Here is a 14,943-nt window from a genome sequence, read left to right as displayed (position 1 = left end):
TTTTCAGCTCTCTGAACAGACCCAAAACCAGAAGTTTAAGTTTACTGGAACTAAGCACAGGGAAGAATTTGAGAATTTCGTTACTATTTCTCTAAAGGTAAATTTGTTTTTTCACATTGGAAATTCCATTTGCCTTTACTCTGATGACTTCACCCTACACTTTTTACATTTACTCAGTATTCTGGAGGGAATTTTAATACTGAGTTTTGCTCTAAGGGTATATTTAAACTTGAGATCACATATTTCTGTAGCTATTGACATGGAAGAAAAAAAAAATGTGCTTTACAATTCATGCAGGAAACTTAAAGAGGAGGATATCTTAGGGAATAACAGCCAGCACAGCAAGTTTGCAAACACTGGTAGGAAATTATTTACTTATCATTTATTCCATCGGTTCTTCCTTCACTCTTTCTCCTCCATTTTATCAGTTTCCACAGCTGCAGTCTCATTTGTTTTCCTTTCATTGTATCTGATTCAGGGAGAAACCCCCACTCCCTTCCACTGACAGCAGAAGCAGTAAGGCTTGTGGCTCAGCCCCGTGGCGCAGACTAAAGCGTACCACAGGATCACAGTTTCACATCCTAACTCACTAGAGGCAAAAATCAAGCTTTTTAGTCTCCACAGTTTTACTAAATCTTTTTTTTTTTTTCCATCTATGGCACCAGATCCCTCAGTATTGTACTATATCGATAAGAATTTCAATGCCAAATGGAAGCACTCACATTTGGAAGGAAGACGTAGGCAGGAACAAAGCAAAAGGTGAAAGCAAGGGGCATCAATTTCAAGAACATGTTAATTACATTTGGCACCTGTAACCAACTTTCAAATGTGCCTTAGATCTCTGTTTTCAGCTGAAGTCAATGGAAGTAAAGCAGCCCTACCCAAAGGAAGCAAACCCCCAAATTAAGAGATAAGAAATCTTTGTTGCAGTGGCTTTGACATTTCTGACCATCACAGCCAAAGAGCTGAGCTGCCGTTTGATGCACAGCTGTTTACACTTTTAATTCTACTGATGAAAAAAGGTAATTTTCTTTCTTTTATACAAAAAGAACATGAATGTCAAGTCTTGTGGCCACAGAACAAAGAAAGCAGTTTTGATACAAGAATTTTTTTACAAGCATGACAACTCTTGCTCAACTCTGACCCAGCACTGGCACACAGAGCCATGCTTTAGGCATAGTACTTGCAAGAGAAAGCCAGGATTTGCACACCTAGGAGGCCCATATAATAGCATGCCCTTCCCAAAGGGGCTTACACACTTAGTGCATCCTCAGCAAGTCAGCCACAAAACTTTAATCACTGAAGGTATCTCCAAGTTGTTGCAAAGTGCTACTTCAGGACAAGCTTTTTCATCATTACCTGAATTAAAGTTTTGTTCCCTACAAAGCAGCACCCTGCATCCCTACACACCTCAGTGACCCCACCTGCTCCATATACTTCATCTCTCACCCTGTCTCTACTCCTCTCCACCATTCCTAAACTCACAGGCCCAGCAACTTCACCCCCCGTTCCCCTACAGCCAAGCGAGATGACCGGTCACCTGCAGATCACCCACACAAACACCGCCTGACCAGACAGCAGCACAGAGTGGGCAGCTGCTGACCTCACACTACAGGCCTTCGGCTGAAACGGGGGAGGGCAGAACGACAGAAAACCAAACCCATAACTAGCTTCTCCTCCAGCCAAAGAAGTGTTTCCACAAACAGCAGCACCTCCAAGCCCTCTGCTCCTCCACAGAGCTTTCCTGACACTGCTCAGAGGACACAGAAGCTGCTGCTGACAGACTGAGAAACTCAGCTGCCCATGTCAGTACTATTTACCCGCAGAGAAACAGGAACAAAGCAAGGCCATGGTTGTTTTCGTGACCTTCAACAAAAACCCTACAATAAGAGTCTTCTTCCAGAAGTTTCTCCACAGGAAGGTCTAGAGGCATCCTGGGACTCCAACCCAGCACAGAAAATGGGGAAGAAGAAGAAGAGAGGTCAGAAATCATCAGCTGTGATTTCAGGAAAAGTTACCTTACTGCTCCTCTGCTTTCCTTTCTGCACACAGGAGCACTCTGACAGCCTAGACTGCATGCTCTCCAACCCCACACCTCCTAGTTCAACAAGTACACCAAGTCTTTGCAAACAAAGGTCTCCTAGCCCAGCCTATGTTTCCATCCCACAGCTACTAGCATGCTTCTAAAAACAGCTCTTCTAACACACACCAGAAAAAAAACACACCTTTACCCACATACACTCCCCCTCACTAACTCCCTCACTTCCTGGAAGCCTTGTATCTACTCTGCTACCAGTCGTATGCTCAATCTAGGTCAGGTGCCTTGTGATTACAGCTCCCAGCTTTAAAAAGCCAGGCTTCAGGTACTCAAGGGTTTGATAGAATATGCTATTCCCAAAGCTAGGACTACACAGAGCTCTAAGGAAGTGGGTCAAAGGAAAACTCCCATCTCTAAGGTTGGCAGTTAGTAGCTGGGGAAATAAGAGGGGATAGAAAGAGGGTCTTTACTAAAGCTTATCTAAACTGACACTAATTTAGCCTAAGAATCAAAGCAGTAACAACAGGCTGAAAAATAAAATGTATGCCCCATTAGGTAGTGGGGTCTGCTGCTGAAAAAAAAGGGTTCACTTGACTCTGTGCAAGGGAAGGAGCTGGAGGGCAAGGACACAGGTGTGATGCCCTGCGCAGCACTGAAGTGACACTGCTGTCAGCTCAGAAACCCTGCTGCCAGGGTGTCCTGCAGCCCCTTCAGACAGGAGGCTGTGTTGCTGCTTGGGTTCAGGAGTGGGAAAGCAGGTGATGAAGAGTATCGCTGTGCATGCCTGAAAGGAGGGTGGAGATTCTGGGTAGCAGCCAGAGCTGTGCTAGCAGGTTGTTTGCTGTGGACACAGCGAAGCTTGAGGCTGGGCCAAACACACATTTAATCAATATGTTTCAGATCAGAAACAACTTCTGAGTCTGGAAAGTCATTACTATTCCTAGTCCATGTCCTAGTGTCTTTCCTTGGCCTTTGGATGTGACAGCCTTGATCGGTTTGGGTGTGTAGGGCTTTGTTCATGCAAAGGTTAATATGAACAGTTCGCATATGACTGCACGAAGCGGCTGTGGATAGGATAAAAAATTAAATCCATTAGTAAAGTGCAAGAGCTGTCATGCTGAATGTCTGAGAAAAGTTATAGTCTGCCCTCACATCAAAAACACCCAGGGAAGCCAAACACTCGGAGCCCTGGCATGCAAATGAACATCCTACAGACCCACTGGTGTCTTCAAACAGGGTGTGCCGCAGAACGGGGCAGAAAATAAATTTCCCATCCTGCAAGTTCTGATATCGCCTCCATCAGGCTGGGACAAATCTATGGTCTACTGAAGTGCCTCATGAAAAAATGAGAAATTAGGAAGGAGACAGGGAGAATGAGCATGCCTCAGCCTGGAGAGCCAAGAGCATCATGAACAAGACATCCACCTGCAAGGCCACTCAGGGCATAGATGTGAAGCTCACATTCCCGCATTTGGATCTCTCACCAGCAGGCTCTGGGCTACTCAGCACAACTCCCTCAGCATCTTTTCAGCTGCCATCACTTCATTGTATACAAACAGCGCAATATTTATTCGGATAGAGAGAGGGACCGACTCTACAACCTATTGGCTAAGGCTTTCAGCTGAGATGGACAGTAGCAAGTCTGTAGCATCTCTGTTCCAGTGGATAATTACTGATGTGAAATAAACACTTCCAGCAGCCAAAGCATGCGAGGCTCACAGCTCAGAGCAGGCAAGCCCTTAGGGGGTAGGCCATTCTGCTGCTACTGGAAGAATGAGCTTATTTCTCTTGTCTGAAGAGTAAGGACTTGAAGTCCATGCTCCAGTTCACCACTAAATGCTTTGACCACCAGACGGTGTTTTTTCAGAGCCCTGGTTTTGATCAGACTTTCCATCCTAGAGCCGAGTGATGCTTTTCCATTCTACAAACTACATACAGAAAATGGACAAAGAAAGATTACTCATAACTCAGCCACTCCAATTCTTGAAATATTGCATATACTGAGACATCACTTGCTCTTCCCATGTGTTTAATTAACCCTGCTTGGCAAGTAACATGAGCACAGAAAACAGCCAAGTGAGACTGCACTGCAGGTTAATACCTTGGATCTCTTGAAAGATTCATAGACGAAAATTTTGATTAAAAGAGAAAAATAATGAAAATGTTTGTATCAAGTCCTCCCTCTTTTCCTCAGATTTAAAAAAAAGACAATCTTGAGATTTTTTTGTCTTTGTATATGTGGCACAAAGTATCCGGGAAGCTTTGATTTTCCTTCAGCAACTCTGCCTACACCTCCCAGTCACAAATGGCTTGTGATGTACATCTCATACCTTAAGATATGATTAGCTCTTCAGTCATGAGCCCTCACTCCAATTTGGAGATTTTAATGAACCCAGGAGAAGGAAAGGTATATCCATCTATCATTAACCAAAAAAAGCCCCATTCCATTCCTGCCAAAGACAGCAATAAAGCACCTGCTGTTGTGCATGGACTTACAATTTGGCTCAACAAACCTGTAAATGTATGGGAACGTTTGCCCACTCTGGTTTGGCAAGGATTTGTAACATTCTCAGTGAAACTTACGGTTTATGGAAGCAGCAGGAGCATTCTAAAGAAGTTTTACTTTGAAAACCAGAAGACAGGTTTTCTTACTCACAATGCTTAATCTGTCCAGCATACGTGTTATTCTATGATAAACCCCTTCAGAGGATTTGATAAAGGGTATGATAAACCTTCAGAGTTGAAAATGTGGTGTAGTGAAAATGGCTCCAGAATGTCTGGATCAAAGACAATGCTGCACAGCAGTGTTTGGGACAAAACTCAGGGGTTAATTCTTCCTTCATCACCAAGGCAGAGCCAGCAAGCTGGAGACTGTGCACTGAATTCATACAGTTGTCTTACACTCTTGGGTGGTAATGCCAGTGCCACCCTCTGGAACGATTTGGGCAGGAACTGAAGGTGTGTGTGTTGTAAAATGAAATTAATAAAAGGGGGGAAAGGACCAATAAAAAACAATCTAGGATCCCCTTACGTATCTAGTGACATAGAGGAACACAGAAACAATGTGCTAACCATACCCACTGCTGCTTAAAAGAACATATCACCAAAGGGTTACCAAACCAGAACATCCACAAAACTACTTTTCTCCTTCACTAGTCCATATAACTATGGAAGGCATTTCCCAGCTCTCAATCACTGCCCTGGGTCTAAATCTGTGCTTTTCTCACAAGCCCAGGTTTGCTTTACTAGCGAACCCCAAAACATACGAAGATGTGTTAATGGCAGAAAGATCAACATACATGCGTGTTCTCTGATTTTTTCCTTATCTCTTCTTAAGTAGAAATAATTCAGAGGCTAAGCAAACACAATGTAGGTGGGCAGTATCAACTAGCTGACTCTGAAGCTCTTTCTAGATCTATCACTTACACACTTTTTCCTGTTTCTGAAGAATAAGATTGTGAGAGTTGCCCACTGGTATGGACCAACCCTGGAAACTGCAGCAACCAGCATTCAGAGGCTCTAGCTTTTGGCAGCAAGCCTAATATTATCTTTGCTTGCGTAATTTGATATCTACATGTAAAACACATATGGATCCATTTTTATTTACCCTTTGAACATGCATCAGGATTAATGCATTTAGGCATGAAAGACATTCCAGATCATTAACAGTGGGAAAAAAAGTAAAAGTAATACTACCTATCTTTCCTACAGTGATGATAAATGGATGAATGATTTTGAAGCTATTCTTGTATTTTCTTTTGAAATAAGCTAATTTGGCTCATTAACATAAACCCTGCAGGTAAATTATTTTCTTCTGTAAGTTGGTTTCTTTTTTTTGAAAGGGAAGTGTAATCATCTAAACCTAAAGTTTGCTTTGTAGGGTCCTTGATAAATGCTGTATCAGGAAGATAGCTGTAAGACATACAAACCTAAAAGGTTACTCTGTTCTACCACTTCCTGGGAAAATATCACAGAAGTTCATTTGATTCTACAGATAATTCTGAGCATTTGGCAGTCCCTTCCTGTCTTGGTTTATAGACAATCTGAGTTTGCTGCTCTTCTAATCATAATGTAAGATTCAGCTCTTCTGCAACGGGGCAGGGCTGGTTAGAGTGATGAAGCATTCTTGTGAAGATGGCATTGGGAGGTCAGAGTTATACTTGTTGTCACTGACTTATCTTTTCTGATTGTCAGGTCAATGCCTGTTTGTTTACATGTGGATATTTAAAACAGATACAAGCACTTGCAGCTTTAGGTAACTTACTGCTTTTGTATTAGCCCAGAAAAAAAAAAAAAAAAAAAAAAAAAAAGTGAATAAGTGAATACAACTCACCAATCTCTCTGACATAGGTGTCTTGTCTCCATCTGGCAAATGTTGTTCCAGAGCCAGCACAATACAATTGGCTATGATTGTAGCTAAAATCATGTATTCAAATGGAGTGGGGACCAGAAGTTAAAGAATACACTAGACAACACAAGGAGAAACTCATTCAATTCCCATTTCTACCTAAACAGTTACATTAGTTGAGCGTTCTAAGATCTCTCGTCTTTTTTGAAGACATTTAGTTTCCTTGTCTTCCTCAGTTCTTTCTGCAATGACTTTGGAAATAGGAAAATGGCTCTCTTCTTTGAGAAAGTTAGTGACTTAGAACCTAAGCTGCTCAGGAAATTTGGGAGCAAGAAAGCAAATGGTCCAAAGGAAACAAAAAGCTATTAATAATTTTTAAATGACACCAATAAGCTAAACTGCCCCAAAATAGATTATACAGTTGAATGCCATCTGCTGAATTATTCTTCAGAAATTCCCTGCCGTTTAACTGGAGTGCATAGTGAAAATAAGCGATGGGCTAGAAAAGTTCAATTTAGAGTGTCTACAGAGAATAACCGCCGGCGCGATGTGGGGATGTGCGAGGAAGGGACCCCGGGGAAGGGACCCCAGGGACGGTGAACCCGGCGCCAGGCAGCCCCCTGCCCCTCGCCGTCGCCTCCAGCGCGGAGCTGTGACGAGCCCCGGCTCTCCCCGGGCGGAGCGCGGGCGGCGGCGGGACGCCGGGGCTCCGCTCAGCACCACGGACAGCTGCACCCAGCACCAAGGACGGCTCCGCTCAGCACCGTGGGCAGCTCCGCGGGCAGCCGCGCTCAGCACCGCGGACAGCGCCCTGCCCCGCCCGCCCGGCGCGGCTCCGGCGTGGGGCGCGCTGCCGGCCCGGCCCGCGGCTCCGCAGCGCTGTGGGTCCCCCCACACCTCGGCAGACAGACGCAGGCCGGCCGCCCGAGGGGCAGGAGGAGAGGGAGAGACTGCGCCTACCCTTGCAGGAAGGGCGATGCTCTGCCTGCCACCGGAGCTTTGGGGCCTGTTTATCCCGACTTGAATGCAGGGAAGGAGCAACGGATAAGGAGCTACAGCAATCTCTGCGATGTTATAATACGGACAGAAAAATCAATATGTGCGGGTGTGTTCAGGGGGAAGGGAAGTGCATTCACTCTACTGGTGTGGGTTTTTTTCCTGTTAGCCCCTCAGGAAGTGAAAACTGGGGAAGCCTGAACTGGAGCTGGCCTCTGTGGCAATTGAAAGTGTTGCTAGGAGGCTGAGAGGAGGCCTGGCTGCTGGTAGCTGAGGATTAATAGGTGTGTGATATCAAATGAAAAGAAAACAACCAGCTCCCTTGAGATCGCCAGTGTAATGCACTCCTGTATGCACACACGCGCACACACACACTATATCTACTCCCTGGTAACCTCAAATAGGCTGTTTCCCTTCTCCCATGGCTTACAACCCCACTGTGTGCATCATTACAAGCAAAGCCCCCTTCTGAGGAAGATCTCTGCAGCTCACTTGGCCTGGGAGCTGGTTCTGAGACAGAAAGCATCTGCCCCTTTCACAACACAGCAGATGATCCCTCTCTCCACTTACTACCTCTCTCTGCCACAAAGCTTTTCTTTTTTATTTTTTTTTTTTTTTAGTACAGCCTAAGCTTTGGCTATACACCTAACCAAAGTGACAAGATTCGTGTTGATTTTAATTCAGGATTCAGAAGGTGATCCACTAAAAACCTAGCTGCAATGATTGTATTAATGGGATTCATAAGATATCTTGGCTATCAATGTCCCTACTATCAATGCAGCTTTAATGCCAAGGTGTCACCATTTTTATCCCATGTTCCTTCTTTTATTCAGAGTGAGAAAGAAGAGTTGAAAGGCTCTAAGATGGAAATAAGAATCAGGATACATTATCCTGAATCTCACAGAACCCTTCACATTTGGCTTCAATTGTAGGAAATGTAGATCTATGCAACTGTATCTCTCATACCTAAGCACACACCAACATGCACGTATGTCTTACACACACCCCTGGCATAGTCGAAAGCACGCTCTGCGTTCCCACAGAAGCAATTTCCTGTGATACCCAGCTACACGGCCATACATTATGTCGGACACACGGATCCCTGTCACACACACCCGTTACACACACTGGCTCACACATGCACGTCTACATTAGCACCAGACACTCATCCTCAGCTGCCGAGAGGGGGGTGTCTCTTTCCCCTGGTCTCCCTCCCCACCTTCCCCACCATGCCCACACACCCTCCCTGAAAGGATATGGCCATTCTGTTATTCTCTTGGCGTATTTCCGTATAACATTATCTTCACTGAAGATGAAGAGGGATCTGTTGACTGTGAAGCAGTTCTGTTTGACAGGGATGGGGTTGTAGAGAGCCATAGTCCTGGCCCTCTGAGCCATCGACTGTTTATACATCCTTTGGCCGGCTTGGGGGCCACCTTGCCGGCTGCTCCCTCTTCCAGCCCCGGCCGGCCCTCCACCTCCATAGCGGGTTGGCAGATCATCCCCAAACCGAGCCATCCTCTCAGTGCACGGAGCCGGGCGCTACAATCCAAACTGGCAGCCGAGGCGAGAGGAAGACGCATCACAGCGCGCAGCACTTCTCCCTCCGGGGGCTTCAGTTGCGGGATCGGGATTGATCGCGGCAAAATATATAAATTGATTTACAAAAAAAAAAAAAAAAAAAAAAAAAAAAAAAAAGAGAGAAAAATAATCCCTTTCCCTTCCTCCACCCCCTCTGCTTCCCCGCCGCTGTGGCTGCCCGGGGGTGGGAGGCAGGCGCCGGGGCTCCGCTCACCTCCCCGCACCGGTGCCGTCTCTCCGGCCCGACCTCATGGCCGGGGCGGCGGGGGGGCTGGCGGCGGGGGGCAGGCGGCCGCGCTCCCTTCCGCGGAAGCCGGCGGAGCGCTGGGCTGGGAAGGGGCTGCGCTGCTGCCGTGCCCGCCGCGGGAGCGCTCCGCCGTGCCCAGCCCAGCCCAACCCGGCCCGGCCCAGCCCAGCCCGGCTCGGCACGGCCCCGCCGCATGTGATGCCCGGAGCCAATCGGCCGCCGCGGCTCCGCCCGCTCCAGTCACCGGCACCGGGAGGCGGGCAGGGATGCAGGGAGGCAGGGACGGCAGGCAGGGATGGAGGAAGACAGGGATGAAGGGATGGCAGGCAGGGATGGAGCCGGCCCGGCCGCCGCCGCCCACCCCGATAAATACAGCCGAGCCGCGGCCACTCCCCGCGGGGAAGGAGGGATCGACCCCCGCCCCCTGCGCAGGGCTCCGCGGGCGCGCAAAGCCCCGGCCGCGGGGTGCCGCTGTCTGGGGAGGGGGAACAGGACAGGCGAAGCTGCCCCTGCGCGCCGCTGCGCAGGTGTGCGCTGGCCAGACGTGCATTGCCCAGCTGCTGAAGCCGGGGGTGCCCCCAGACGCGGCAGGACCCGTCCCCTGCCCCCTGCCCCCAGAACCCCCAGGGGGAGTCTGGGGGCAATGGGGGTGGGGATATGTTAGGCAGGGAGCTGGGGTGTGGGGTGATGGGGGTGCTCATTCCAGATCCAGCCCCAGGACCCGTGGCAAGGACAGAAGGGGGGGATGAGCCCCCGCACCAGCACAGGGGGCCCAGGTGGTGCAGGATTGGTGCACACAGGCTGGACTGGAACAGAGCTGTGCCCTTCTGGACAAGTTACTTTGTTTCTCCTTGGTTTGCATGCAGGGCACTGGATACCTTTAATCCTGTACGTATGGATGAAATCCTTTAATCCTGTTTATTCCAACACCCTCTGTTGCTTCCATCCAGCACAAGTCAGAAAGCTAACTCCTCCTCGTTCCTGGAGCGCCTCACGTCAACAGGCACTGCAGCAGCTGGTGAGGACATGCTTTCCCATTTAGGCTAAATCTGGAATACAAACTATTAACTTTTAGAAGGAACCCTCCAGAGAAGTCAGGGTAGTCACAGAGGGGCATTGTCACTTCTCCCACAGAAAGGAAACCCTGGACTTTGCTGATAATGTGGGTTTTGCCTTAGTCATCCAAGCCATCTCAGTTCAAAACCAACGCACCAACTAGGCAAATCTGTAGCAATAATATCTGTTGGCTTCAGCAGACTGCAAGAGGGCTGGCAACATCCACAAATGGCACAAATAAGGGCTGGCAATATCCAGAGGGTGACTCCCCAGAAGAAAGTGGTTTCTTACCCAGGGGTTTGGCATCTGAAGGGCTTTCTCACACCACAGCACAGCCAGAAGATACCCTCGGAGGCAGCACTGGCTGCCAAGGTGACCCAGCAACAGCACTAACCCAAGGAGCCACAGAAGGAAGCAGCAAGGGAGGAAGGCGCATCACAACCTGCTGCCTTGAGGGTCTGGTACAGGAACAGCCACCAACCGCCCCGACGCGAACGTGGCCACACCGTTTCTGCAAAGCCCTGGGAATTGATCAGCAATTGAAAGATCAGCAAGAAGCTCCGGTATGGATGTTGCCTTCCCATGCACATGCTGGGAATACAATAAGAGGACTTTCTCCAAACCCCAGGTTTGGGTAATTTGCAGATTAAATTGAGTGCTGGAGGTTTTGGGAGAAGCTTTACCTGGAGAAAGAAGCTGAAGACTTTGGGAAACGAGGCCTCATGCTTTGGCTGCCACCAGGCTGCTCCAGCTCCTGCTGGCTCAGGATCCCTGTTACACTCGAGCAGACCCTGGGCAGAGATTAAAATGTTTCCTCCTGTCAGCCTTCACCCCCAAGCACCGCGGAGCTGATCCACACAACTGGCTCATGAGGGAAAGTTTCTTTATTTTGTGGAGGGAGGAGGAGCATGTGGGGCACTCACAGGCTGAACAGAGCAGAGGAATGTTGGGGTTTTTTTTCTTTAAAGTTTCCCCTAAAAACATTTTCATTCTCACTGCATTTTTTCTATAATGAATTCATTTTTTCATCTGGAAATCAAGTTTCCCCCAGCTGATTTATTTAGTTGTCTAAATTTTTCACTTCTCTGCTTCTGGTCACTAAATCTAATATATTCTGTGGTCTTGTGGTTTTCAGTGGAAAAATCTGGCTCTTTTTATCAGCAGTCACTAGAAGGGGAAATGCCATTTTCAGTAATCCCCCACCTCTTCTGACGGAAATCATCATCCAGAAAAAAAGAAATAAATTGGTTTCCAAAATCTTCATGTCTGCATCCTTCTGTGTTTGCAAAATGGGGAGGGTGGATGAATGACATGACAGATCTGAAAAGTTAAAAAAAAAAAAAAAAAAAAGTGCTGTCTTCTGCCTCAGGTGGGATTAAGAATCAGGTAAAACTCCTAGAGCCACCAAACCATCCTGCCTCTCCCAGGAACAAACTCCCCACCATGGCATTGCAGTGAAGTCAGCAGACAGGGTGGTGGGGGTGTTTGTGACGGCAAGAAAATGATGCGAGCATGTCATGGGGATGCGCTATAAACCAGTTTGCCCTTTTCTCAATATGCATGCTCAGGGCTTCTTCCTTTTTTTTTTTCCCACACACACACACCATAGGGAAGATCACACAGATTTTAAGCATTGAAAGTCTTAAAGACAAGAAGGAGATTGCAATTGCAGGATTATTTAGCTTTGAGAGGGGAAGCATCAGGATTTATTTGGCCTTTTTAAGATTATGAAAAGAGCAGGGGAGTTAAGAGAAAGCAAAAAATTTAGAGCACTGAAACAGGTCAGACATCTATAATCTACCACTACAGGAGGGCAAAGAGCATTTTATGGCAAGTTCTAAAAATGGATTTGGTCATGAGTAACTCCTCATAAACCCCGAAGACAGAGGTGAGCATATCACACTGCTCTCCAGCACTGGCTGTCTTGGCTTCAGCAAGGAGCCTTCCTTCTTGCTGAGCAGCTTGGCCAGGCAGCCAAGCATTTCCCTGGACTTTCACCCCCATCCCAGGCACCAAGCCTGAGGCGGGTGACTGGGCTTAATGGAGCAGCACTTCCACCTGGAAAGGCAAAGCCTGCCTTGCTGAGACAGGGCAGGGAAAAATAGTACAATACTGCAGGTCTTTGCATGTCAGATGACTGGGACACCTAGATCATGGCATGCACCAGTGGCACTATTTATTTGCTGTGGCAAAGCAGCTCATGGGGACGCTTGGGACAGTCTGGATCCATCTCTGGGAGGTTTTCTGGTTGAACCACGAAGTAGACTTCCAACTTGCTGTGCTCCAGAGACATGAGCACAGGTACTCTATATAAGGGACTGTAGCTAAAATTTAGGGACATTATCCCAGCATCCCCTCAGCTGTCATCCCCCACTGAGCAGGTTAGGAGGGATACATTTGCAGAAACAGCAGCAGGAAAGTAAGATTTCTTCCTTTAAGAGAGGAAGGGACTCCCACCACACTCTGACTCCCCTGGGTCCTGGTCCCCTTGAGCAGCTCAGAGGGAAAGCCAAGGTTTCCCGGCACTCCCTGTGCCCAGGTGAGTTCAGGGATCAGAGAACTGTAGGTAGGCTGTTATTTGCTCTCAGAATTTGCAAGACTGAGGAACAGAGCAGCCACCTCAGTCCCACACACCTTGAAGCTCTGAACCCAGGCTATTCTCAAACAGAGCAGCTCCCACTAGCTTCTTTCCTTTAAAAAACAAACAAACACCACAGACTTCACATCACCTTCTAGCCCACAGGAAGGTCCACAGCTCCAGGCCAAGAAAAGCAGCATATGGAGCAGCCAGTGAATCCTGCTCTCCTCACTTGCATGCACACGTTTCACTCCAGCTGTGCTAGAGGAAAACCCTGCTGTGATGCATGTAGAGAAAACTGTTAAAGATTGGTGCTTGAGTCTGCCAGAAGATGCAGTGTTATTATGCAAAAGAATAAAAGGATAAAAGAGTGGACAAAGGGAAAGAGAGGCCTCATGAAGACACAGCTCCTCCTACACACACGTCATGATTGTGGTGTCATCTGTAATCATGTCCTAAACTACTGGGGCCAATTACCCTTAGCTGCTGCACAAGTGCAGAGTAGGAGGCACCCTGCTCCTGGGAGTTCATCAGTTGGGCTGGGGGTATGGATAGCAAAGCCCCTGGGCTGCAGCTGGCTGGCGTGGCAGTTTCATCTCTGCATGATGGGGCGCAAAAACCTCCAAGCTAGCACCATCCCAAGGCCACAGCACCACACTGCTTTCCCAGCCCAGATCAGATCAGATCAGATCAGGCTTATTATTTACAAGAGCTTAGTCTAAACCATTAAAATGGAGGAAAAGGAAACAGAGTCACGGTGCTTGCAAACACACAGCGGGTCATGGAGGGAAATCAGGTACCATGAGTGCCAGCTCAGCACCTTCCCCACATCACCTCTTAACCCTGAATGAACACCAGGAGCCAAGAGCAGTTGCACTTACTCTGTTTCTACTGAACTTAATTCCTTTGTAGACAGACCATGACACAAAACCCAGCAGCCGTTACTTGACTGTGGAAGAAGTTAGTGCAATTAAGTCCGCTGGCACCTTTGTTTCATGTCCCAGGTAGTTAAATAGCCAGGCAGTCTACTCAGAAAGTGCTTCAACAAGCAGGATCAAAGTCTGAAAAACACCACACTAGAAAATTCACAGCAATAGAGCCATGAATTCACAAGACACAGTGAAGCAAGGTTGTCTGTGCGTTGAAGACAGACAAGAAACCTCCTGTCTGGTGCCCAGTGTCCCACTTACAGTGTCAGTGCACCACATTCCAGCCCCAGCAACACCATAACAGTGTTTACTCTGTGGAAAAGCAACCTGCCTACATGTACCCAGTGCTCGGAGCAGGGGAATTCTGATAAAATGATGGATAAAAAGTACTATTTTCACATCAGGCTTCATACTTTTATTCTTTGTGGCATTTCTAAGATAATTTCTACACGACTGGTCTCCAAGACTGACCAGCCAGCAGGGAAAGGCAACAAGTTCACACTTTTTTTTCCATTGCTTCAGACCTCAGTTCAGCTGAGGACTTGATCACCAGAGAGGGGGACTAGGTAAGCTTTAGTCTGTCTTTCAGTATATATATGTCTGTGGCACAAAATGGTTAGACATCTAATCCTCCTTAAGATTCAGGTCTGTCCTCTGCTTAGACTCTTCTGAAAATCTGCCTAGATGCTTCTCAGCTTCTCAACATCTAGTGTTGAAACACCTTTTCAAATCTGACTTTAGACAAACTAGAGTAACGTAGAGGCTCAGCTCTGCATGAGCATCACTCTTGAAATCCAAGAGTGAGAAATATCATAAGGACTGATAAAGCACCAGAAATCTACTGGTCCAGATCAGGAGCCAGATGGGCTGGCAAAGGAAAGTCAGAGAAGTTTTGGAATTTCATCAGTCACTTGCCCAAAGGTTAAAGCAAGCAGAAGACAGCTTCTCCCAGTTTCCTTTCCATATAAACTGAGCAGTGTCTGTACTTGCCCCCACAGATGCCTGCTGTATATTATTGCAAAGCTCCCAGCGCATCAGGTACATGTCAAATCACACTGCAAAAGGAATCACACTTTTCCTGAATTATTTTCAGGATTATTATTGAACACAGGTTGATTAAGGACCAAGAGCTTGTCATCTTCTCAGTGACGGGCAAGAGAAGTTCTACAG

At 47.5% G+C, this 14,943-nt stretch overlaps 1 protein-coding gene across 1 annotated transcript in view; it reads right to left on the bottom strand.

Moving 5' to 3' along the window:
• The window catches only part of CACNA1B (calcium voltage-gated channel subunit alpha1 B), a 297,443-nt gene extending 288,472 nt beyond the window's left edge, over positions 1-8,971 (bottom strand). Inside the window, 2 exon segments of the mRNA XM_055720862.1 lie at positions 6,372-6,477; positions 8,641-8,971. Coding sequence (XP_055576837.1) covers positions 6,372-6,477; positions 8,641-8,900 — 366 coding nt within the window. The 5' untranslated portion in view covers positions 8,901-8,971.
• Between the last annotated feature and the right edge of the window lie 5,972 nt (positions 8,972-14,943).

This window comes from Falco cherrug, chromosome 9, assembly GCF_023634085.1.
Source record: "Falco cherrug isolate bFalChe1 chromosome 9, bFalChe1.pri, whole genome shotgun sequence".
Taxonomy (NCBI): Eukaryota; Metazoa; Chordata; class Aves; order Falconiformes; family Falconidae; genus Falco; species Falco cherrug.
This window is presented reverse-complemented; position numbering and strand designations above follow the sequence as displayed.